At 42.8% G+C, this 22,418-nt stretch overlaps 9 protein-coding genes across 9 annotated transcripts; 4 read left to right on the plus strand and 5 right to left on the minus strand.

Annotated features, from left to right (window-relative positions):
- Positions 1 to 15: 15 nt before the first annotated feature.
- TOT_010000988 (uncharacterized protein) lies at positions 16 to 2,422 on the plus strand (the record flags this gene model as incomplete). The annotated part of the gene is made up of 10 exons (XM_009691539.1): positions 16 to 412; positions 445 to 595; positions 630 to 798; positions 829 to 916; positions 948 to 1,084; positions 1,117 to 1,238; positions 1,273 to 1,350; positions 1,447 to 1,851; positions 1,887 to 2,176; positions 2,211 to 2,422. The coding sequence occupies 10 exons, from the start codon at positions 16 to 18 to the stop codon at positions 2,420 to 2,422; spliced, it is 2,049 nt and encodes a 682-aa protein (XP_009689834.1).
- A 462-nt stretch (positions 2,423 to 2,884) lies between these two features.
- Positions 2,885 to 4,463, plus strand: TOT_010000989 (porin; the record flags this gene model as incomplete). Its single annotated transcript, XM_009691540.1, has 7 exons — positions 2,885 to 3,180; positions 3,213 to 3,464; positions 3,495 to 3,637; positions 3,747 to 3,823; positions 3,865 to 3,931; positions 4,070 to 4,227; positions 4,260 to 4,463. The coding sequence occupies 7 exons, from the start codon at positions 2,885 to 2,887 to the stop codon at positions 4,461 to 4,463; spliced, it is 1,197 nt and encodes a 398-aa protein (XP_009689835.1).
- A 186-nt stretch (positions 4,464 to 4,649) lies between these two features.
- TOT_010000990 (uncharacterized protein) lies at positions 4,650 to 5,262 on the minus strand (the record flags this gene model as incomplete). The annotated part of the gene is made up of 2 exons (XM_009691541.1): positions 4,650 to 4,824; positions 4,856 to 5,262. 2 exons carry the CDS (start codon positions 5,260 to 5,262, stop codon positions 4,650 to 4,652), a joined length of 582 nt encoding a protein of 193 aa, XP_009689836.1.
- A 386-nt stretch (positions 5,263 to 5,648) lies between these two features.
- TOT_010000991 (patatin-family phospholipase) lies at positions 5,649 to 9,540 on the plus strand (the record flags this gene model as incomplete). The annotated part of the gene is made up of 8 exons (XM_009691542.1): positions 5,649 to 6,872; positions 6,960 to 7,695; positions 7,763 to 7,862; positions 7,986 to 8,036; positions 8,070 to 8,500; positions 8,757 to 8,835; positions 8,920 to 9,073; positions 9,220 to 9,540. The coding sequence occupies 8 exons, from the start codon at positions 5,649 to 5,651 to the stop codon at positions 9,538 to 9,540; spliced, it is 3,096 nt and encodes a 1,031-aa protein (XP_009689837.1).
- A 193-nt stretch (positions 9,541 to 9,733) lies between these two features.
- Positions 9,734 to 13,699, minus strand: TOT_010000992 (aconitate hydratase 3, mitochondrial precursor; the record flags this gene model as incomplete). Its single annotated transcript, XM_009691543.1, has 9 exons — positions 9,734 to 9,796; positions 9,998 to 10,253; positions 10,540 to 10,879; positions 11,062 to 11,650; positions 11,789 to 11,964; positions 12,040 to 12,748; positions 12,907 to 13,177; positions 13,237 to 13,341; positions 13,464 to 13,699. The coding sequence occupies 9 exons, from the start codon at positions 13,697 to 13,699 to the stop codon at positions 9,734 to 9,736; spliced, it is 2,745 nt and encodes a 914-aa protein (XP_009689838.1).
- Positions 13,700 to 14,278: 579 nt separating this feature from the next.
- Positions 14,279 to 15,178, minus strand: TOT_010000993 (60S ribosomal protein L2/L8; the record flags this gene model as incomplete). Its single annotated transcript, XM_009691544.1, has 2 exons — positions 14,279 to 15,036; positions 15,160 to 15,178. 2 exons carry the CDS (start codon positions 15,176 to 15,178, stop codon positions 14,279 to 14,281), a joined length of 777 nt encoding a protein of 258 aa, XP_009689839.1.
- A 524-nt stretch (positions 15,179 to 15,702) lies between these two features.
- On the minus strand, positions 15,703 to 16,727 carry TOT_010000994 (3' exonuclease, exosome component; the record flags this gene model as incomplete). The annotated part of the gene is made up of 5 exons (XM_009691545.1): positions 15,703 to 15,855; positions 15,894 to 16,019; positions 16,098 to 16,154; positions 16,205 to 16,581; positions 16,664 to 16,727. 5 exons carry the CDS (start codon positions 16,725 to 16,727, stop codon positions 15,703 to 15,705), a joined length of 777 nt encoding a protein of 258 aa, XP_009689840.1.
- A 69-nt stretch (positions 16,728 to 16,796) lies between these two features.
- Positions 16,797 to 19,137, minus strand: TOT_010000995 (hypothetical protein; the record flags this gene model as incomplete). Its single annotated transcript, XM_009691546.1, has 5 exons — positions 16,797 to 17,412; positions 17,490 to 17,545; positions 17,581 to 17,649; positions 17,688 to 17,801; positions 17,905 to 19,137. 5 exons carry the CDS (start codon positions 19,135 to 19,137, stop codon positions 16,797 to 16,799), a joined length of 2,088 nt encoding a protein of 695 aa, XP_009689841.1.
- A 668-nt stretch (positions 19,138 to 19,805) lies between these two features.
- TOT_010001344 (glutamyl-tRNA synthetase) lies at positions 19,806 to 22,276 on the plus strand (the record flags this gene model as incomplete). The annotated part of the gene is made up of 8 exons (XM_009691547.1): positions 19,806 to 20,245; positions 20,276 to 20,352; positions 20,380 to 20,620; positions 20,660 to 20,814; positions 20,856 to 20,980; positions 21,012 to 21,848; positions 21,928 to 22,209; positions 22,241 to 22,276. The coding sequence occupies 8 exons, from the start codon at positions 19,806 to 19,808 to the stop codon at positions 22,274 to 22,276; spliced, it is 2,193 nt and encodes a 730-aa protein (XP_009689842.1).
- Positions 22,277 to 22,418: the final 142 nt, after the last annotated feature.

A 22,418-nucleotide genomic window follows, 5' to 3' on the forward strand; every position in this document is an offset into this window, starting at 1 on the left:
ATTCTTCTTATTCTGATGTTATTTTATTACCAAATCGCATTCATAATAACAGAATTAATCTTATATTACTTGTTAAATTCAATTTTTTTATGTTCTCTGAGTATAAATGTTCATTCTAGTTTACACCCTAGAAGGTTCAATAGATTCTTCAATAAAATCGATTCATATCACATAAATCCGCTAAATCATGTAGATAAAAATCGAAAATTTGGTTATATAAACCAAAACCCTAGTTTGTTTCAAAAAAATACAGGAGTTTATCGCAATTTTTTAAAATTCAGCAAAAATGCTGAAGTTGCAGTGGATCAAGAAGAAGTAGATTCAGAGTTGATTAGAAATTTCTGTATAATAGCACATGTTGATCACGGAAAGTCGACCCTGGCAGATAGGTTCCTGCAGTTTACAAAAGCAGGTATTGGTGTATGGATTTACACACACGTTCAGTGCCTCCGGAACGCTTCAAGGACCAGTATTTGGACAATATGGACCTGGAAAGAGAAAGAGGAATAACAATAAAGCTGCAAACAGCCTTGATCAAGTATAAGTCGTTTATAGATGGAAGGACGTACACACTAAACCTGATTGACACGCCAGGGTAATGGAAAGTGGAAGCCCTAACGATTCTGTAGACATATTGACTTTAATCACGAGGCAAGAAGGTCAATATCAGCATGTGAAGGAGCAATACTGGTGGTGGACGGGACGAAGGGAATAGAAGCGCAGACAGTGACGACTGCAAATATCGCAATAGAAAAGGGACTGAAGATAATACCAGTGGTTAACAAAATTGATATGGGAGTGAGTGGGATATCTAATAAATTTTTTTAGCACTGCGACTACGAGTCGACGGCCATAAACCTGAAGAAGCACTTTGACTTTACAGAAGCGGAGATACTCAAGGCATCAGCGAAGCAGGGTAAGAAGTGAGATAAAACAGTAGTCAATAGGCACTGGAATCGAGGACATACTGGAGGCGGTGGTTGGAGTGGTTCCTCCCCCGAAAGTAGACCTGGAGAAGCCGTTCAGAGCCCTCGTGTTCGACAGCATATACGACAACAACAAGGGAGCAATATGCTACGTCAGAGTAAGTTAAGGACACTGATGTTGCAACGGCAGGTGTTTGAAGGCTCTCTGAAGGTCGGAGATGAAATAACGCTGATGAACGCAAAAATAACATCCAAAGTCACAGCACTTGGAGTGTTGTTGCCAGATAAGAGGGAGGAAACAGACTCACTGCAGTACGTGATTAAAAGCGCATCAATATCTGCTTAGGTCGGGGCAAGTTGGTTGGATAACGGCAGGAATAAAAAACACATCGCAAATAGAGGTCGGAGACACTATATCACTGAAGTCGGCCGTAAAGTGAGTGAGATAGCATAGAAACAAGTAGTTGCGTGGATGATCCGCAATTAAAGAATCTTTATCGCAAAACCTTTTAATTTTTAGGAAAAACCTGGTTGAGCCGGTGCATAAATTTGAGAGTTCTAAGCCCACAGTGTTCGCAGGCATATACCCGTGCATTGGAGGAGACTTTGACAAGCTGCAGACGGCCCTGGAGAAGCTTAAGCTGAACGACCACTCCTTCCACTTTGAAACGTCAAACTCGAGTCTGGTCGGCCACGGGTTTAAGTGCGGCTTCAACGGGCTGTTGCACCTGGACATCATTGTCCAGAGACTGGACAGAGAATTTGACACGCAAGTAATAGTGACGTCGCCGTCTGTGCCTTATAGGTGCACGCTGAGGGACGGAACGGTGATAATGGTGGATGACGCGGCCAAGTGGCCGGACGACAAGGTGGTTCAGAGCAGCGAAGAGCCGTGGACCTACGTGACAGTGAGAACACAGCAAGAGTAAGTTGGGCGACTGGACGTTAATGCATTATTAGTTCGCTGGGAGAAGTTATGTCAATGATGAATAAAATGAGAGCAAGGTTCCTGGAGAAGACGGCAGTGAGGGGGACAAACATGGTGGTCATGGAGTACGAAATACCAATGTGCGAAATCCTGTCGGACTTCTTCAGTAAACTTAAGTCAGTGACAAACGGGTTCGGCTCATACGACTACGAAGGAACGTTCTACCAGCCGATAGAGCTGTGCAAAATGAGGATACTGCTGAACGGAGACGAGGCAGTAGGCCTGGCAGTGGTAGTGCCGAGAAAGGAGGCGCACGAAAGAGGTAACAAAAGATAAAGAGCTCACGTACGATTTAGGCAAATTCATAGTGCAGACGCTGGTGAAGCTGATCCCGAAAAGGCAGTTTAAAGTGCCAGTACAGGCAGTGGTGGGAAGGAAGGTGATAGCCTCGGCAAGCATACCGGCGGTGAGGAAGGACGTAACGGAAAGGTGTAGCGGAGGAGACCCGTCGAGAAAGAGGAAACTGCTCGAAAACCAAGCGAGCGTAAGTGGAAGTGGAAATGACTGAGATTCAGGGGAAGAAGTACATGGCACAAGTGGGAAGCGTAACAATACCATCAGACAAATACAACGACATAATAAGAGCACTGAGAGTGTAGGAAAGAAAAATGAGAGATGTGTAACGATCGGAACGGGAAGGTGCCGTGGAAGCCGGAGGAGATTCACAACATAATTTAAACGGAACACTGATGGGGGTTGGACTACACAAAATCTTCCATGAATCCCGGGAACGCAATTCATAAAGTATTCTTTTAAATAAAGATCGCATTAATCTGTAATCTTGTAGATGATTCACGAATCTAAATAAGAGTTTGTATTTTAAATAGAATTTTGTATTCTGTAGCTATCAGTGGAATCCATCACAAGAAATAAATATTGTTAATTATATTAACGAAAGCGAAAAAAATAAGCATAACATGTTTACAAACACACAAAAATAAGTGAACATAAAAGTAAAAAGTAGGAGAATATGCAGGGAGTTAAGTCGTTCGGATGGACGTCGTTTCCACTACTAAACTCGTTGAACGGCGTAGAAACAAACGATCGTGAGAGTAAAAAGTCAGTCTTCAATTTTAAGAAGAGAATATCGTCACTACAGAACTTTAGAATCCCGAATCCGTTGAACACAGAAGGCCCAAAAATTAGGTCACCGAACGGGTTCATATCTGAAAAGTTCGTACCACTACTAAAGGTTGCACACTGCAACGAGAATAAAGAGGATAATAAGCCGCCGTTAGGAGATAATCAGCCCATGCCGCCCTCGCCGTAAGTTCAAAAGCATAATGGAACACACGTAGGTACGATCTGCTGGTGTACGAGAATTTGTCGAGAGAGTACAAAAACGTCATCACACAGGACAACTACGATGGGTTCAGGCTGGAAGCGGACAGGCAACTGAATAAAAACTTTCAACTGAGCCACTCGCTGTACCTGGGAACACTGCTGAAGGACGTGGGCTACATATACCAAATAGGCGCGAACTACGCAAGCGACGACGGAAAAAAGTTTGTAATGTTTAAAGTGGGCCTGGACGGAAACATAGCACTCAAGTAAGTGAAAAGAGATTAAGGACGATTTAGAGCGTTCGCAAAGCTGGGAAAGAGACTGGAGCTTAAGGCAGTGACGAACTCGAAACTAAAAATAGACAACCAGAGCACGTTTGAAGTGGGAGCGGACTATATTGACGACAACTGGACAGCGACCCTGAAGTGCTGCTGGCAAGGTAAAAAGAAGGAAAATAGACAAAATAATTAAATAAATAAGTTGTGAAAACTCTATGAGATGAATAGTAAATGATAGTACGACGATGCAGATAATTGCAATTGCTGTAGGCACGTTCATATGGAACATTTGTTACACGCATCAGATAGTACCATCCCTTACGCTGGGATCAGAGGTGACGTACATCGTAAGTGCATTTAAAAGGTAAAGTGATAATGGCGACTGTAGGACGCAAATGGAGCCTCCATTGGATCACTGATGGCAAGATATGTCAGAGGAGACCACGTGTTAACATGTAAGATATAATTACACATAAGTATTCTACCAACTTTTATGTAGCTGTATTCATGTGTGTGGATATATAACTATGAATTGACGTCTGTGGATAACTATGCATTAACGTGTGTGGAAAATCATGTACTAATGCGCGTAGGTCAATTGTCGAGGCAGCCTGACTTTAAGCAGATGGATTTCTCAAAGAATGAAGTCAACTGTGCGAGGATACAGTACGCTAGGAAGGTCAACGACCGGTTGTCACTGGCAACGGAGCTGGAGCTATCACCGTCAGCCAAGGAGTCAGCGTTGCGACTGGTAAGCCAATATTTCAAATAAGGAAATGATAGGGCTGGGAGTACCTGTTCAGGCACGCAAGAGTGCAGGGAAACATAGATACCTGCGGAAGAATAGCAATGCAGACGCAAGATTACAACGGATTTGGAGTAAGCGGCTGTATCGACTACTGGAATAACATCTACCGCTTCGGGTTCATGATGCACATAATGCCGCAACCGGAAAATAACCCGCAGGAACCAGGCGACCTAGCATAATCGCAAAAAGCATGTACAAATAATGTTGTATATCTACGCAATATACGCGTGTACAGGCGTGTGTGTGTAAGCGTGACAGTAGGAGATGCACGTATATGTGTATATACACACATAAATATATGTGATGTGTATACAAGGGTTAAGTAACAGGAAAAGCTAAAACAGCGATGATTACACAATAAAAGATTAGAAAGTGGCCACGGGAAGCTGTTTCCTAAACTGCTTGTGAGTGGCGGAGGAGTAGGGCCTGGAAACGCCCAGAGCCTCAAGAAGTTTCCCGGACTTAAAGAGAGCCAGGAGCTCGTCGTGGCCGGCGAAGGGAGATCCGTCCTTGAAAAGAACATTGCGAGCAGGCTCTCCGCTGAAAATGTAAATAAGTAGGCGCAACTTACAGTTTGGAACACAGGAATCCGAAGACCTCCCTATTGGATAAAACGTCCACAGTGTGAAAGTCGAGCACCTGGAGAAGCGTAAAGATTTTAACAATGTTAGCCGCACAGAGAGATTTGGGACTATCAACGGAGCCTTCCATGAAAAGAAGGAGCTTGTGGGAGCTGAGAAGGTGTGCCATCTCAGAATCCACAACGTCCCGACTCGAATTGTAGGAATCCACGGAAGACTCAACAAAGTCGCTAAAAAGTTTAGTTTCCGTGACAGGGACGGCGAAAGTAGATGCGGGTTTGGAAGAAGAAGTCGCAAAACGACTCTGGGGATACATAATTAAAGACTTTGAGAGTTTTAAAGCAGGAAGGCCAGAAAAAATGTGATGCAAAGGCCTTAAATATAAGCGAGATGTCATTTTACAAAATAATATTAAAAGGATGATGACAAAAAGGTTAAATCGGCGGCGAGAGCTATGTGCAAAAAAACCGAGATAAATAAAACATAAAATTAGTGACGAAACCCCTCCAAAATAAAAAAAATTAATTAAAACACCCCAAAAATATAAATATAAAACGGATACCAAATAAAACACACATCTACTAAAAGTATGCATTCATTATCAGCTATGCAAGGATGGGGATAAGGATTCTCAAAGACGATAAATACTTGATGAATTGTTGAAATTTTGTTAAATTATTGTACATATTTTGTGTTTTTATTTCAAAATAGTTGTAAAATAGTTTTAAGCCTCCGAGATATAAAAAAAGTATTTAACACATAGTATCTCGATTTTTCAGTGTTATGATAGATAAATCTTTTATATCCGTTGCTGATCATCAGTACGATGAGCCACTCAGTTATGAATCGTCAAGGTCATCCGAATTTTACTCGGACGAACCTGACGATGAGCACAGAATAAAGCCGCTCCCGAATTCGATACATGTGGAGAGGGAACGCCGAAAAAACGAACAAATAGAGGACTATATGTCAGATTCAAAGAATTCAGATGATCAATTCCTTGAATGTGAAAGCGATTTTGAGTCGCCAAACAGATATAATAACCCCTTTGTAGATTATGATACATTAGTAGATATATACAGAGAAAAAAAGAATCTTGAAAGAAATAGAAATAGTATAAACGGAAAGAATGATCCTAAGGGAAGTAAGTCAGATTATACGAAGGCGGAAGAAGAAATAAGTTCGGAATCACAAAGATCTGGAACGACAAAATCGTTTTTCCTGGGAAGTAAATTCAGGATAGGCAATGTGCACAGAAAATCTGAGTCGAACAGTAAAGAGGATCAGAAAGTTAAAAGTCCATCGAAGTCGAAGAGAGGTGAGAAGGAGGTCCCAGGAGTAGGAGAAGAAAAGGTGGACAGAAACAGTAGCTTTACCGATCAAATGTTGGACGTGGTGGCGTCAGAAATGGGATCTGACGTTAACTCGGATATAGAATCGAGAATTGTAGATTACCACGAATCGAAAAAAAACGTACCAAAGTACGAGTGCGAAGAAGGTGAAGAAGAAGGAATGGGATCACAGGCAGGTGAAAGTGAAGTGTACAGGCCTGAAGATGAAGTGGATCAGCTGTTTGATAGAGTTATCAACGGAGGAAATGACCCTGATTTTACGTTCATGCCAGAGGCACTAGACCCCTACGTCAAAATGTCAAAAAAACTTATTAGTAGAAAGCGTAAAGGAAACCAAGATGGAAACGGAAAAAAAGATATAGCAGATACAGTTATTAACACAGCAATGACGATACTGGGAACGAAGGAAAATGAAAATACGACATTGATCGGGGAGGAGGCAGAAGGAGCTTGCGTAGCAGAAGGAAAATCCGTATCAGAAGGAACGCAGGTGGATCCGTCGTTGGTGGAGCCAACACTGGTGGAAACTATACCACCAAGTGACACGGCTATTGAAAAAAGGATTAAATTGGAAGAAGGTAGGGAAATTATGGATAGCGCACACACTACGCCGAAGATCGATAAATGTGGGAAGACGAAGGAATTTGAGGAGCAGGTGAAGCCTAAGGCGGCAGAGTACAGTAACCCATCGCACCCAATACTGAGGAAAAAGAGCATGGACAGAGAGCTGAAGGAAGTGGAGTTCGCGAAGACAGACTCAGACGTCGAGAAGGAGCGAGAGAGAGCAAGAATGCTCTTCGAGGCGACGAAGTACGACGAGACGCTATATCGCAGAAACACGGAGGAGCTATCAACAGGGCTCAAGGTGCTGAAGCTGCGAGAAGATAAGAAGTCGAAGAAGTCGAAGCACCGCAAGAGCGATACGAGAGCGGAAACGGAGACTGAAGACGAAAGACCGAAGAAGGACAAGAAGGGGGAGGAAAAGGGAAGTAAGTCCACCACTTTGAAAAGCGATAAGACAGAGGAGAAGTCGGAGAAGGGAGAAAAGGGAGACAAGTCCGACAAGAGCTCGAAGGAGAGGAAGTCGGACAAGAGTAAAAAGTCGTCCTGGAAGTCAAACGACTACGACATTATATTCAGCTCCCTGGGCGACAGTTTCTCCTCAGGTCTTATCGAGGTCGACAGCAAGCCGATACTGTTGTCCAGAAAGGGCTTCTACACGATTTTCATGAGGAACTCGAAGTACCCCTACGACTCCACAATCGACTTCTACCTCTTCAGAGTGGGAGTGAAGTACATGCTGGTGAACGAGGCCTCGAGCCAGAGCTTTAACATCGACGACGTCGTCGACTACGGAAACTTCAGAATTAAGCTCTCAGGCAACATTAACCTGAGTCCGAACGTGACGAAGATGGCGCTAATTTACTCGAATTCGGAGAGGCAGACGCTGGAGTTCTCGCTGACTCCGTCGGCATTCGGTAAGCGTTTATTCAGCACTCTTTCACCTCATGTCTATAGATTGCTGTGTTAATAATATTTAATAAGCACTAATCGATTTTTCAGACTCTAAGCCGAAGATAATGTATAAGATGTTTTACAGTGGACCTCTCCAGTCGATACCAATGCCTCTCAAGTTTAGAAGAAGGTAAGTATTTGTAGTTATTTTAGCCACCATTCGGTTACGTAACGACTTGTTTGATTGTTGCTACAATCTGCTTACGTAACAATTTCTTCTATTGTAGCCACCACCCGGTTACATATTGATTAGTTTGTTTTTAGCCACCACCTTGTTACGTAACGTCCTCTTCGATTGTATCTTGTTGATCCAATAACACAACTAATTGTTATTTAGGCTGAGAGTATTGTCACTTGACAACAGTGAAAACCTGGGCACATCGGTGATAGGAGCACTCTACCTGTTGGAGAAGAAGCTGAGCGAGATGAAGAAGAAAAAAGTTAACCTGACAGACTACTTCGACTACATCTGCGGAACGGGAGCAGGAGCGCTTATAGCTCTCTGTATGCTCAAGGGATACTCGATGAAGGACCTGAGGTCGCAGTGGAACATCGTGGTCTCGAGTCTGTTCAAGTGGACGTACTCGCTCCCCTCGGGAATCATATTCGACTACTACTACATAGAGGAGTTCAAGAAAAACTTCATCAACATACTGGGAACGGACTTTTTGTGCTCAAAGCCGTGGCCGCACTGCATGGTGACCTGCACGAATGTAAGGTCAAACCCGTACGACCTCTTCCTCTTCAGAAACTACGGAGACTCCAAATGTAAGTTAAGCGCAAGAACTGTCAGATATATTCTTGTTGATACATAGATTTAGGCTTTAGTGGTAGTAGATTCATAGATATAGGCATTAGTGCCTGTACTCATATTGATATAGGCATTAGTGCCTGTACTTATATAGATTTAGGCATTAGTGCCACTAGATACTTAGGTAGTTATACGCAGACGCACAGATCTTTATCTGCCTCTGTTGATATATATATGAGTAGTTGTTATGAAAACGCTCACAATAATGTTTAGTCGGATCAATTTACGGCAGTTCCTACGCTCCAATGTGGTTGGTAGGCTGGGCATCATGCGCTCTGCCGACATACGTGAGGTAACCCATAGATAATTTGCACTAATTTCGGAAACGAGTAGATATGTTTCTAACCCTTGCGATTGACTCATTTAAATAACTTAGGGGACCGAGCAATTCAAACCTGAACTCCATCGGCTACAACATGATCACTAAGACGCAGCTCGTCGACGGATCACTGGTATCCTCGAGTCCAAGCTTGATATCTCTCCAGGAGTTGACGAGCATATACAACATTAACCTGAGATCCCTAGTCAAGGTACGAACCCTTTAGATATTGGCTATTTAGCTTCTTGTTTGCTAACATAGTGCTGTACTAAGTGTGTATTGTTACCAAACGCACACCCTTAATTGTATTAAATACCATAATTATGAATTACACATTGAGCTAATGAACATGTGTAGGACAACATGGACCTGTTCCTGAGCATTGGTACGAGCAAGTCGGAGAACGAAAACGCGTCAATCAACTCGTCGACATGGCAAATACTCATGAACTGCAAAAACCTCATGTACAACACACAGCTGCAGCACCTGCACGTGAAGAACCTGTTCGACGAGTACGAAAACAAGTACCACAGAATACAGCTGCCAATATACCCGGGCTGTAAGCACGGAAAGACGTCCAAGGAGGCAGTGGACGCAGTGCTGACGTCGACAATACAGTTTATATCACGCCACGACAACCAGCGCATAGAACAAATCGTAAACATACTGAATCAGTAGAAATGATCAAATCAGTAAAAGGATCAAATCTGTTGAAAGATCAAGGCAGCGAGTTGAATGACACTAATATGCTACCACATGTACAGTACACACTAGGGCATTAATGTTGTCCGATTGTATATCAGTGCATTAACAGATACAAGTTTGGTTGAAAACATTAAATAACTGCCGTTTACATTGTGAGAAAGAACCTCTATGACTTACAAATTGATCTAAGCACATACTGCAATATGCCTCCGTGCTTATAGTATTCACTCTAAAAGTAAATTGGTAAATAAATAGGTCTTAAGTTATGTAGATTGGTGTAAATGTGTGTGAATAAGTATTCGTGGGTAGGCACATGTGAAAAGTTAAATAAATTGGTAAATAAATAGGTCTTAAGTTATGTATAACTAGGTAGATCTATTGGTGTATACTTAAGTATAATTGACAAGCTATTTAAATGAAAAGGTAATACCTCGATTTGAGTATCCACTCTGCACTTGGTGTCAAAAGATAGGCCGGTATCCGTTGTAACTTTTACTAAACAGCCCGGCTCGACCTTAGGGTCCAGGTGAATGGTAAACTTCTCAGTGCCTTTCAACTTCAGAGTGTTTGCGTTCTGACCGCTCAGAAATTCCAGTGGTAGTATGCCACAGCCAACGAGGTTGGTGCGGTGAATTCTTTCAAAAGACTCGGCCAAAATAGCCTTGACTCCGAGCAACAGTGGGCCCCTGTATAATATTAGTTTGCAACAATAACGATATAAACATGAGTAATAACAACTAAGTGTATAACAACAACATAAATAGCAGTAACAATAACAACAACTAAGTGTATAACAACAACATAAATAGCAGTAACAATAACAACAACTAAGTGTATAACAACAACATAAATAGCAGTAACAATAACAACAACTAACTGTATAACAACAACATAAATAGCAGTAACAATAACAACAACTAACTGTATGATGATACACTATACAGAGTAGCTAGGTAGCTGTGTATTTCTTACTTTGCAGCCCAGTCCCTTGATGAGCCAGAGCCGTACTCCTTCCCAGCAACGACTATCAGGGGGTGCCCGTCCTTCTTGTAAAGCTCAGAGGCGTCAAAGACCGACATGAGCTGGTTCGTTGGAACGTGAACCGTGTTTGGGCCCTGGCCTGGACAGAGCAGGTTGTTTATCCTGATGTTTGCGAAGGTGCCCCTCGACATCACCAAGTCGTTTCCTCTCCTCGACCCGTACGAGTTAAAGTCCTTGTACGTAACACCCCTGTCGAGCAGGAACTTGGCTGCAGGGGAGTTCTTAGCAATGTTACCGGCGGGACTTATATGGTCAGTGGTTATGGAGTCGCCTAAAATTACAGTAATTTCTGATTCACTTAACACTGCATAGCCCGGTATACTACCTAGTTTACTAGCCACTACAGTAGGGTCTACTACCTAGTTTACTAGCTGTTCTAGTACTAAATAAATAGATAAATAAACTAAGTACCCAGTTGACATTTAGCTAACGACAGTATCTACAGGCGCATACCTAGCAACAGCAGAACGTGGGCGTCCTTGATTGGCTTCACCTCCCTCAACCTGTCCAGCTCCATGTCCTTGAAGTAGGGCGGGTGCTGAATATACGTCGACTGCGGGTCCCAGAGGTACAGCTCCGAGCTCGGCGAGTTCAACTTTTTCCAGGACTCGCTGCCCTGGGTTATGTTGTGGTAGACCTCCTTGAACAGGCTCGCCTTCACGAACTGCGCCTCGAGCTTCGAGACCTCCTCCTTGCTGGGCAGCAGGTCCAGGAAGTAGACCGGCTTCCCCGTCCTGCTGCTCACGCCCAGCGGCTCCTTCAGCAGGTCGAAGTTGACGTTTCCCGCGAGCGCAAAGGCCACCACGAGCTGCGGCGACGCCAGAAAGTTCGCTCTGGTGTGCGGGTGCACTCTGCCCTCGAAGTTCCGGTTTCCTGAGAGCACCGAGGACACCACCAACCCGTTGTTCACGATGGCTTCCGTCACCTCAGGGTCGAGCTCTCCGGAGTTACCTATGCAGGTCATGCATCCGTAGCCCGCTATGTAAAACCCTAATTTTTCCAGGGGCTCAATGAGACCACTCAACTCAAGGTATCGAGTAACCTAAGAGGAGTTAACACACTTTTACATACGCTAGGCATTAGATATATAAATATATAAGCATAAGAAACGTATCTCAGTATCCCTTAAGCACTAACTTCACTACTTGGTTAAATATGTTAAACTATCTGATAAACTCACCGTCTTAGATCCGGGCGACAACGACGTCTTAATGTACGGCTTTACGCTCAGTCCGTGTTCTACCGCATTTTTGGCCAGAAGGCCGGCGGCCAACATGACCGAGGGGTTACTCGTGTTCGTGCACGAGGTGATGCTTGCAATTACCACTGACCCATTGTCCAACTCGTACTCGTTGCCTGAACGTGCGTCATGTTTTGAATGCGTTATGTGGCACACTCACGTGTGCTACTAGTCCTAAATATCAAAGTTACCTCTGTAGTTGAATTTAACTTTGTTGCTCAGCTTCTCGAGGCCGTACCCCTTGGTGTCCTTGCTCGTCAGTAGCTCAGAGTATTTCGTCTTTACCTCGTGGAGTGGGATGTTGTCCTGCGGCCTCTTCGGGCCCGCAATGCTCGGCGTCAGCGTGCTGAGGTCCAGCCTGACCACCGTGCTGTACTTGATCGCGCCTACGTCGCTGGTCGCCGTGTGCAGCAGGTTCTCCTTCGTGTACTTCTCCAGCAGCTCCACTGTGGAGTTCGGGCGCCCCGTTTGCAGCAGGTAGTCTAGCGTCAGCTGGTCCACTGGGAAGAAGCCCACGGTGGCTCCGTACTCCGGCGCCATGTTTGCTATGGTTGCTCTGTCCGCCAGCGTCAGGTACTTCACTCCCTCTCCGAAGAACTCCACGAACTTTCCGACCACTCCTGGGCCGCTTCTCAGGAGGCTCGTGACTGCCAGCACCACGTCCGTCGAGAACACGTTCTCGTTCGGCTTCCCTACGAGTTCGAAGCCGACCACCTGCGGCAGCAGCATGCTTATCGGCTGTCCCAACATCGTCGCTTCCGCCTCTATTCCTCCCACTCCCCAGCCTACTACTCCCAGGCCATTTATCATCGTGGTGTGCGAGTCTGTTCCCACCACTGAATCTGGATACAGGAGTCCATTGTTGTCGAACAGACACCTTGCCAAGAACTCCAAGTTGACCTAAAGATCATTATTCCAACCATTAGCGGCGAATTTACTTATCATTCTAAACAGTGGTAACAGGTCTACTGCACTTAAATCCCTTAATTACCAAACTCCACTAAAGGTTGGGGGCCAACTAGCTGCTCTACCTGATCCTACCGACTTTAGGCACTTACCTGGTGAACAATTCCTGATCCTGGCGGCACAATTAGCGTATTTTTGAACGTTTGCGCTCCCCATTTTAGGAACCTAAATCTCTCTGAGTTTCTGCTCATTTCCGTTTCCTGGTTTAGGTTTAGCGCCTTGGCGTCGCGGCTAAAGTCGACTTGCACTGAGTGGTCAATTACGAGGTCGACTGGCACCAAGGGGTTAATGCGCGTCGGATCCTTGCCTGATTTGGCCACAAAATCGCGCATGGCAGCCAGGTCAACGATCGTTGGAACGCCGCTGCACATCAGTTACAGGTGATCCGTGTGTGCAAGTCCTAACTATCTACGCCAACTTACGTGAAGTCTTGCAACAACACTCTCGATGGTATGAACGGTATTTCCGTCTGGTTTAAACTGTTTTTGGTCCAGCCCAGTATCTTCTCAACATCCTCGCTGGTCGTACTACAGAATTTCATTATTGAATCCTCATTTACATTACATAAGCAGTTTATTCGTCTCACATATACACATTTCTACCAGAATACGCACAACTACCTACACTCTTCTATACTAAGACTCAGTACCTGAACTCGTCGCAGTTCCTTACTGCTGCCTCCAGGAGAACGCGGATTGAAAATGGTAGCTCGAAGATCCTCGAATCATTCAGACTCCTCAAGGAGAAATACTTCTTATCGGTCCCCTCCAGAGTCTTCTTCACTCTGTCGAAGGGGTTTGACCTTGAAGAGGACACACTTCTCATTTGTTTAAAAAATAATTGTCGACTTTTTACTCCCAAATTCTGATACAGTGAAACGAACATATTATTAAAACTGTCTCATAAATTTACTAAACTAGAAACTATTTGAGTATTTGAGGGTAACACCAATCTGGCTACTGTTTACGGAACAGTTTGTTTGCCTTTTTACCGTAGAATCCTATTGACTTTACGCTCTCACAACAGATGTGTTACACTAATTATCTACAACAGGCTTTCAAAGTAACCAATAACGATTGTTATTAGCTGTTTTGTGATTATTTAAAAATCTAGAGTCACTCAAGCGCCCTAAACGAGTAAACTATAAATTTGTTTCGTATGGTGCCACGGGTGTTAATCGTCGTACTTAGGGGTGTTGTACACATAAATTTTGTTTTATTTAGATTTGATTCATTTAATTCTCCTTTTTATTCCTTTATTTATCTTTTGGCATGTGGAATCGCGATTTAATCTACATACATATAAAATTTAGCCAAATTTTGCGCATGACACATTTAGGTCTGAATTATTGCCCAAACTCTCATCCTAAAATTACAAAGGGGTATAATCAGAATAGTTTACAACGAAACATGTAAAACCACCAGTCCCGTTTATACAAAGTGTGTATTTGAAGTAAGAAGCAGATTATGTATCCTTGTTGAACTTCTTCTTCTTGCTGCCGCGAAGGAGACCTGTCCTCCTGGCTGCAATAAGACCGACCTTCTGACCTGGCGGAGCCATCCTCGATATGGTCGAGGGGTGACCAATGTGCTGGTGGTTACCACCTCCGTGCGGATGCTCTACCGGGTTCATCGCAACACCCCTCACCTTGGGCCAGCAGTTCCTCTTAGCCTTGTACTTGTGGTACGATACGCCGGCCTTCAGGAGTGGCTTTTCGATCCTTCCGCCGCCTGCGACGACGCCGACCAAGCCTCTGGAAGCAGAGCTTACTGTCTTCCTTGTTCCTGAGGGCAACCTGACCCTCGTGGTTTTCCCGTCGTCAGAGTGACTGATAACTGTGGCGTAGCTTCCTGAGGTCTTTGCCACCCTTCCTCTGTCGCCCTTCTTCTCCTCCAAGCAGCTCACGACTGTTCCCTCTGGCATTTTACCGACTGGGAGGCAGTTTCCGATGGAGAGTGCAGCGTTGCTTCCAAAGTATACAAACTGGCCGGTGTAGAGTCCCTCGACTGCGACGAACAGCTCCCTGTCGAGGCCGTACTTGTAGGCGTTCCTGAACACCACCTTGGCGAGCGGCGCACCCCTGCCCGGGTCGTGGATGATGTCCTTGACGACACCCCTGATGTATCCGTGAGTCTCAGCGTAGTCGAGGCGACGAAGCTTAACTTGGCCCTGTCTCTTATGGGTATGGGCGCGGAATACCGATCCTCTACCCTTCCTCTGACCTGAAGTAAAAATTAGTTTACATGTAACGATTATGAAATGAGTCACGGGTATAATCAACAAGTATTATATAGGAATTCTTCCCGAAATGTGGGAACACAGAAATATTCTATTGTATAGCTTACTTCTAATAACACGTCCCATCTCTAATGTATATTAAATATGTCAAATGAGAGATATCCAGTAGTGGCGGTATGTGGTAGTGAAAAATTCAAAATCTTAACCGCAGATGTACTAGTCAATATTTGTGGTTCGATGTTCAACGTTCACCAAACATATGAATAATTTCTGTAAAAGCGGTCGATATACCCTTCTAAAGTTCAAGATTAGTGAAAGGTATGGCGTATATAATAACTAATGGAGGAATTGAACACATAGGCATGGGGAAGATTCCCCACCCTTAAAATAAACTCTGAACAATCAATCTAGAGTCCAAATTCCATTTTTATTCTATTTTCTTTTCAAGTTATCCAACTGAAGTGTATCTTGACATCCGATTTTTTAATTTATTCTTCAGTGTTTTACTCGATTATTTTTCATGATCACTCAATTTCTAATTAATAAAACAAGACAAATCGACAAAAATGTCATAATATGGAAGCATTGATATACATTTATTATGATTCCTCTCATGTGTTTACACAATAACTGAGCACATACTCATAATGCTACATTATTGGATTTACATCAACACTCGGCTGTATATAATCTGTTTGCAGTACAAAATTTGAACTTTCAGCCTTCCAAATGTGACTGCTCCTTAAAACTTTAAACAATTCCCCCGAAAGTAAGCTACAGGCCTCCTTAGCCACGTCCAGCGCCTATTTAGTAAAGTTATTTAATTTGAAACGCAACTAACGTCCTTTAGAGACTCTCCTATATAGCATCCCTTTGAATATAACAATGCAATTGTCTTTAATTGTGAACACAATCCCAGGTTCACCACTGTTAGGTCAGGGTCCAATGATTTATAATATTCCTCCTCCTAAATTAGAGTTGTTTACGTTTGTAAGTTTTTTATGTTGCAGTTTATTCGTTTAATTATATTCAAAGGAGTTCTTACCTCCCTTGTTAGGTCGAGAGCGACAGTTAGTTGCTGATTCCGATCTTTGAAAACACACTGAATAAATGATGTATAAAAGACTTCCACCGATATATCTATAAGCGTACCACTGAACAAGCTGCGATCACATCGTATACATGAATGCCACAGTCTATCAATGCTAAACACATTCCCATCAGGACGGTAGGCAAAAGGCCACCGTCGTCGTTTGAAATAATGACATATGCCTCTATAATTTGACAGGGATAGTTGTCCATTATGATGTGCTTTTCAAAAGTTTCCAGAATCTGTGTTTTCAGAGTTTCCAAGTCTTTCTGGGTGTGAAACGAGTCGTTTGAGGTCACCTCTAGGGTGAATTGGCCGAAGTCTGAGGCGGCCTTCTTTGCGGACACTTTAGGCAAGTTAACCAAGCATTTAACGATGGTGTTCCCCAAATTGATTATGCAAGACCCGTGGAAGGTGCTCGACGTTGACAGCTTCACATCTAAAACAGAAATGATGCCGCATATAGGTTTTATAAACACAGTTAACTTATTCTGTATTATTTAATCGTAATTATCAGTTACCCAGAGGCCTCAGCTGAGTGAATCGGTCAGTCATTTCTGTATCCTCTTCTATGGAATCCTCCATACTGTAATCTCCAATATGGACCAATTATTGAATTACTATGATACAAATATAAATGTGTAAATACAAAATTCACTCAGGTGTGTGATTAAATGACAACAGGCTTTTAAGTAAACTTAAAGTGCCATGAAGGGCTGTTTTTGCACAAGCAGTGGGCGCGGGGCTGTGTTTATAGTCCGAGAACATGCTCCAGCTCTCATAATCCACAAATTCGTCTATCAAATCCGCGTCCAAGGTGTAGACTATTTCGTCGAAATGTGCTTTTATCTTGTCATTGGTCTCTGAGTTACTTATAAGGTCAATCGCTGTTGACGACGTTAACGCGCTGGACGTTTTAAAAATTTTATCAATTGACTCTGCGATCACCCTTGCTTTCGGGCTAAAATACATTTCTGAACGCCCAGGAACAAACAAGAATGCGTACAGTACTGTCAAATGGTTCAGGTGCCTCCTCTTAATTTCTTCCATGGTCGTTCCGTGGTTCACTCTGTTTACGTCGTCCCAGAAGTGGTCCATGATGAGTTTAAAGTATATCACGAGACTATTGCTCAGACTTGTGAGTATGAAGAGTATTTGTGGAGCTCTGTGTGTATTTTTATTCGTCCTCCACTTGCAGTCGTTAATCAGCGCCTCAACCTTCTCTTTAAACCTCAGGAATTCAAGAACATGATTAAAAATCGCAGAGTACCTGAATATAAAATATGTGTGCCCGAATGCATAACTGTATAAACGTATATGCGTGTGCTTGTTACTATATAAACCTACATCTCCATGGTCTCCTCAAGAAATAACACTGAGGCACGCCTTCCAACTACCCCAATCTGAGTTAATTTGAGTAAACAGTTGTTAAACATACCACGTACTTATCACGAACACGGTCTATCTTAATTCTGGCCATGATGTAACCAAGTTCTTCCATATCAAGCTATAAATTTATATCTTCACGTACTGCATTAAACTTACTTGTGATAGTATTGATGAAGCGTTGTTCAGCTGATCTTCACAGATTCTTTCAAACAGTGATTTGATCCTCTTTTCCTTCAAAATACTTTTAGTTCTAAAAGCATTGTCACCGAACTAAAAAACAGCTATTTGTGTTGTCGACGTGTAATCACTATAATAATACTTATTAAAATGTTATCGCTGGTTAAACCAGCAGTTATACACCAATATTTCTTACCCGTGATAGTGCGATACAATTAAAAAGGTACAAATAGTGATGATATTTGTACTTGTTCCTCAATATAGACTCAGTCATACCCATCCCGAGGGCAATAAACTTTTTAAACTTGAGGTTTAGGTAACTTATCATCTTAAACTCAATTGAATCCGAGTCTATGCTACATATTCGCAACAGGTTCTTCTTTAGGTCCTTGTCGAACAGTGCCTTGTGGTTCTTTCTCGAACTCGTTGGGTCCAAAGCCTCTATGTTTTCCGATATCTGTCTTGCCGTGGCGTTAACTTCCTCGAATATTGTAAACATGTTCTGCGTGGTCAGCGTCAGCACGTAGTCCTTCCTGTCCCTGAACGCATAGTAGAGCAGGAACCTCCACATCCTCGTCAGTCTCCTGTCGTTCGTCATTTCAGAGGTGCGGAGCTTCACCATCAACAGGGTCAACATTGCGTTTGGCATTTCGCTCTTGTCGATGCTGTTGTTTTTCAGATAGTTCAGAAAAAGCTCAATCAGGTTCGTCAGACTCTCCATTATCTCCAAGAAGGGCATTATGTTTACGTAGAGGTCCAAGATCCTGCTATCCCTGGAGTCCGATACAAACTTGTGTTTGTCAAACAGCTCAAATACTGGCGACGTGAGCTCGTCCAGGTTCCTGATGAAGTCCGGATGCGGCATCCATTCTTCGTTCTGGCTGTAAACCTTCTTCAGGTACCTCTCCTGGATTCTGAACATGATCAGGCGCCAGTCGTTGAAGATGACGTTAATCGCCGTGCAGAAGCCCTCGAAGTTTTCCTTCCAGTACCAGTCGTAGCTTTCTTTCGGTCCGTGCTCATGGCCATTCAGCACTGTCGCTTCTTCCAACATCAACACTATTAACGATGGAGCCACTGGTTTGCCTTTAGAGTCCTTGTATGCTTCTGATAGTGCGTCGTTCAATCTGTTAAGGAGATGTATTCCTGATCCGAAATGTGCAAACTCATTCAGGAGCGACGTGATTGCGGAGGCTGAAACGTGAGGGGTGTTCACTTTTTCTGCTATTTTTAGCACGTCTGGATACTTTCCTACTTGATAAAAACTCCCCAGTTCAACGCTGGTGTCATAGAAGGGACTAGTGTCGTAACCGCTCAGTAGCAATATTATTTTATTCACTATACTTAACTCATATTCGGCATAAACAGATCTAGGATTTCTATTCTTCAAAGAATCCACCTTATTTAACAGAACAAGGTCCGAATCCATCTTAGATCAACTTGTTACGGATATTTTACAGAACTTATTTTTAAAATACCATCACTATATCATTTCTTTTGAACACACTTAACACCAATTGTTTAATTTAATATCAGTGCTATCCTACTAGCAATTCTAGCGAAATTATGATAAGATTCAATAGAATCAGGAGGACCCGCAGATATGTACGTACCGAATGAAAGAGCAGAGACAACTTACTTTTAAATGTATTACTATAGGTTGGCTTATCTAATCCCAGAGGCCTAAGTACCCTTTTTTCATTCAAGATTCCCATGGCGTTTAAAACAAGCACGGTGGCTTCTACTAAGTGTATAAAGCTGAAGGCCATGGCTGCGATTTATGGATTTATGATACAAAAAACAGTCTTCGTAGTTAATATGTTTTAATTTTTTTTAAAATTGGTTGAAAATTTTAGTATAGCTTAGATTATCAACAATGTGTAGTAGATACATTGACATATATTAATGTCCCTATCAAACACAAAATTATTAAAATTTGATTTAGAAATTATAATAAATGATATATATGAATATAATTATACATGAAATAAACTAAATATGTTAAAAAATTAATTGAGAAAAAAATATTATAGTGTATACATCAGTACAAATGTGATGTGGATTTAAAGTCACTTGTATATTATTAAATATTTTCAAATGAAAGCAAGTAATCCATGTTCACTTGTTGTTAATTATTCTGTACAGAATCCACCTTATGGCGCTGTAATACTGTCCTGTATATCAAAATATTTACAAAAATCGGAATCGAGCCCCGTTGAATTTAATTTAGATAATAAATTGCAAAACAATGAGTTTTCTCTGAATGGTAATAATTTAAACGAGGTTGAATTGGCCAAGAAACTAACAACCTTGCTTCCCTACTGTGATAAATTGTTAGACGTTCCAGAATACTCTGAATTAGATTATTGGCTTAAGGTGTTACTGTTGGAAAGAGAAAAGCATCTTGAAACTAAGAAGGCGTTTTTTGAAAATGTGGAATACTTTGAACAAATGAACAATCACCTGGCACACAGAACGTATTTGATCGGTTATAGACTCTCGCTGTCAGATGTCGTACATTTTAGCTTCCTAAGAAGGTAAGAAGTAAAATAAATAAAGTGTTATAGCAATTGCAACGTGAATTCACTTAAGAATAAGTACCCACACCTAGTAAGATGGTACAATTTTATTTCGAACGTGCCAGGTACGAAAAACCGAGTGTAATAGTAAGTAGGAACGTACGAATGCCTGAAAAAATACGACGCACCTGCAAGAGTACAATACAAGAAGCCGTTTACAAAGCAGGAGCAGCAAGACAACTCCTACAAAGGAGTGCTGAAGGGAGCGGAGGAAGGATGTGTAGTGACGAGGTTCCCGCCGGAGCCCTCAGGATACCTGCACATAGGCCACGCGAAGGCAGCAATGCTGAACTATTACTTCGCACAGAAGTATAAAGGAAGGATGCTAGTGAGGTAAGAATAGGTGGTGTAATTGGCCAATAAAATGAACAGATTCGACGACACGAACCCGAGTAAGGAGAAGGACGAGTACGTGGACTCGATCATGGAGGACCTGAAGAGCCTTAACATCAAGTACGACGAGCTGAGTTACACGTCAGACTATTTTGACGTGTTCCAGGAGTACGCAGTGAAGCTGATAAAAAAAGGTGAGATAAAAAGATTATTGAGAAATAAAAGGGATTTATAGGAGTCGTCTACTGCGATGACACGGATGTGGAGACGATGAGGAAGCAAAGAGGAGAAGGAATAGAGTCAGAAGCAAGAAATAACACAATAGAAAAAAATTTGGAGTTATTTGAAGAGATGATCAAGGTGAGGAAAAGGAAAAATAAAGTGAGAGTAGGGAACACCAGTGGGAGTGAAAAATTGCGTTAGAGCAAAGATGGACATGAAAAATAAAAACAAGTGCCTGAGAGACCCAGTGTTCTACAGATGTGTGACGAACGTGCCTCACCACAGAACAGGAGATAAGTACAAAGCATATCCAACCTACGAGTTCGCATGTCCAATAGTGGACTCACTGCAAGGAGTGACGCACTCGCTGAGAACGAACGAGTATTCAGATAGAATACCACTCTACTACTGGGTGCTGGAAATGTGTGAATTGAAGCACGTGGAAATATACGAGTTCAGCAGAATGAACTTCATAAGGACGACGCTGTCAAAAAGGAAGCTGAGGTGGTTCGTGGAAAACAAGTACGTCAATGGATGGGATGACCCAAGAATGCCAACAGTCAAAGGAATACTGAGAAGAGGGCTGAAAGTACAGTCGCTGTTCGAGTTCATACTGGACCAGGGACCGTCGAAGTCAGTGAACCTGATGGAGTGGGATAAGCTGTGGGCAAAAAATAAACAAATAATAGACCCAGTGGCGCCTAGGTACGTAGCAGTGGCCTCGAACTGCGTAGTAATGACAGTGAAGAATTACGAGGAGCCGGAGCAGAAGAAGAGACCGTTACACCCGAAAAACGCAGACCTGGGAGAAACAGACCTGGCATTCGGAGATAAAGTGATTGTGGAAAAGGAAGACTTTGACCTGATAGAGGAGAACGAAGAAGTAACGCTGATGAAATGGGGAAACGCGTACGTAAATAAGGAAAAAAGGGAGCTCACACTTAACCTTAAGGGAGACTTTAAGCTGACGAAGAAGAAGATACACTGGTTGCCAGTGTCAGAAACAGTAAGTAGATAGAATAGAGCATCGCAGGCAAAGAGTAGCTGTAAATGCCTGTAAATAAACTAATTATAATTATTTGTAGCTTGTGGAGTGTGAGTTGGTGGAGTACGGACACCTGTTGAAGGTGGACAAGGTAGACGCTGAGCTGCTGGTGGACGACGACAGCATGAAGGAGTTCCTGGAGCCAGTAACAGAGTGGGTGACGAAAGCAGTGGGCGAAATAGGACTGGCGAACCTAGAAAAGGGTAAAGGAAGTCTACAAAATCAAATGTGTACAGGAACGGTGCTGCAGCTGGAGAGGAAGAGCTACTACATAGTGGACGAGACGACGCAGTCGGGAAAGTTGGTCCTAGTGCAAATACCGGTAAGAAAATAAATAAAATAAAACAAATTAGGACGGTAAGGTGGCAAAGACGAAACAGAAGAAGTGAAGAGCAGGAGGAAGAGGAAAAGCACAGAATCGAGACTAAAGTGTAAAGAGTAGCACTAATGTCGATTTTAACTGTTAATACACGTGTAGTAAATTCAAAATAGGAATTTAAACAAAATAAATTGCACATTTATACACAGCAA

The sequence above is a fragment of the Theileria orientalis genome, chromosome 1, assembly GCF_000740895.1.
Source record: "Theileria orientalis strain Shintoku DNA, chromosome 1, complete genome".
NCBI lineage: Eukaryota > Apicomplexa > Aconoidasida > Piroplasmida > Theileriidae > Theileria > Theileria orientalis.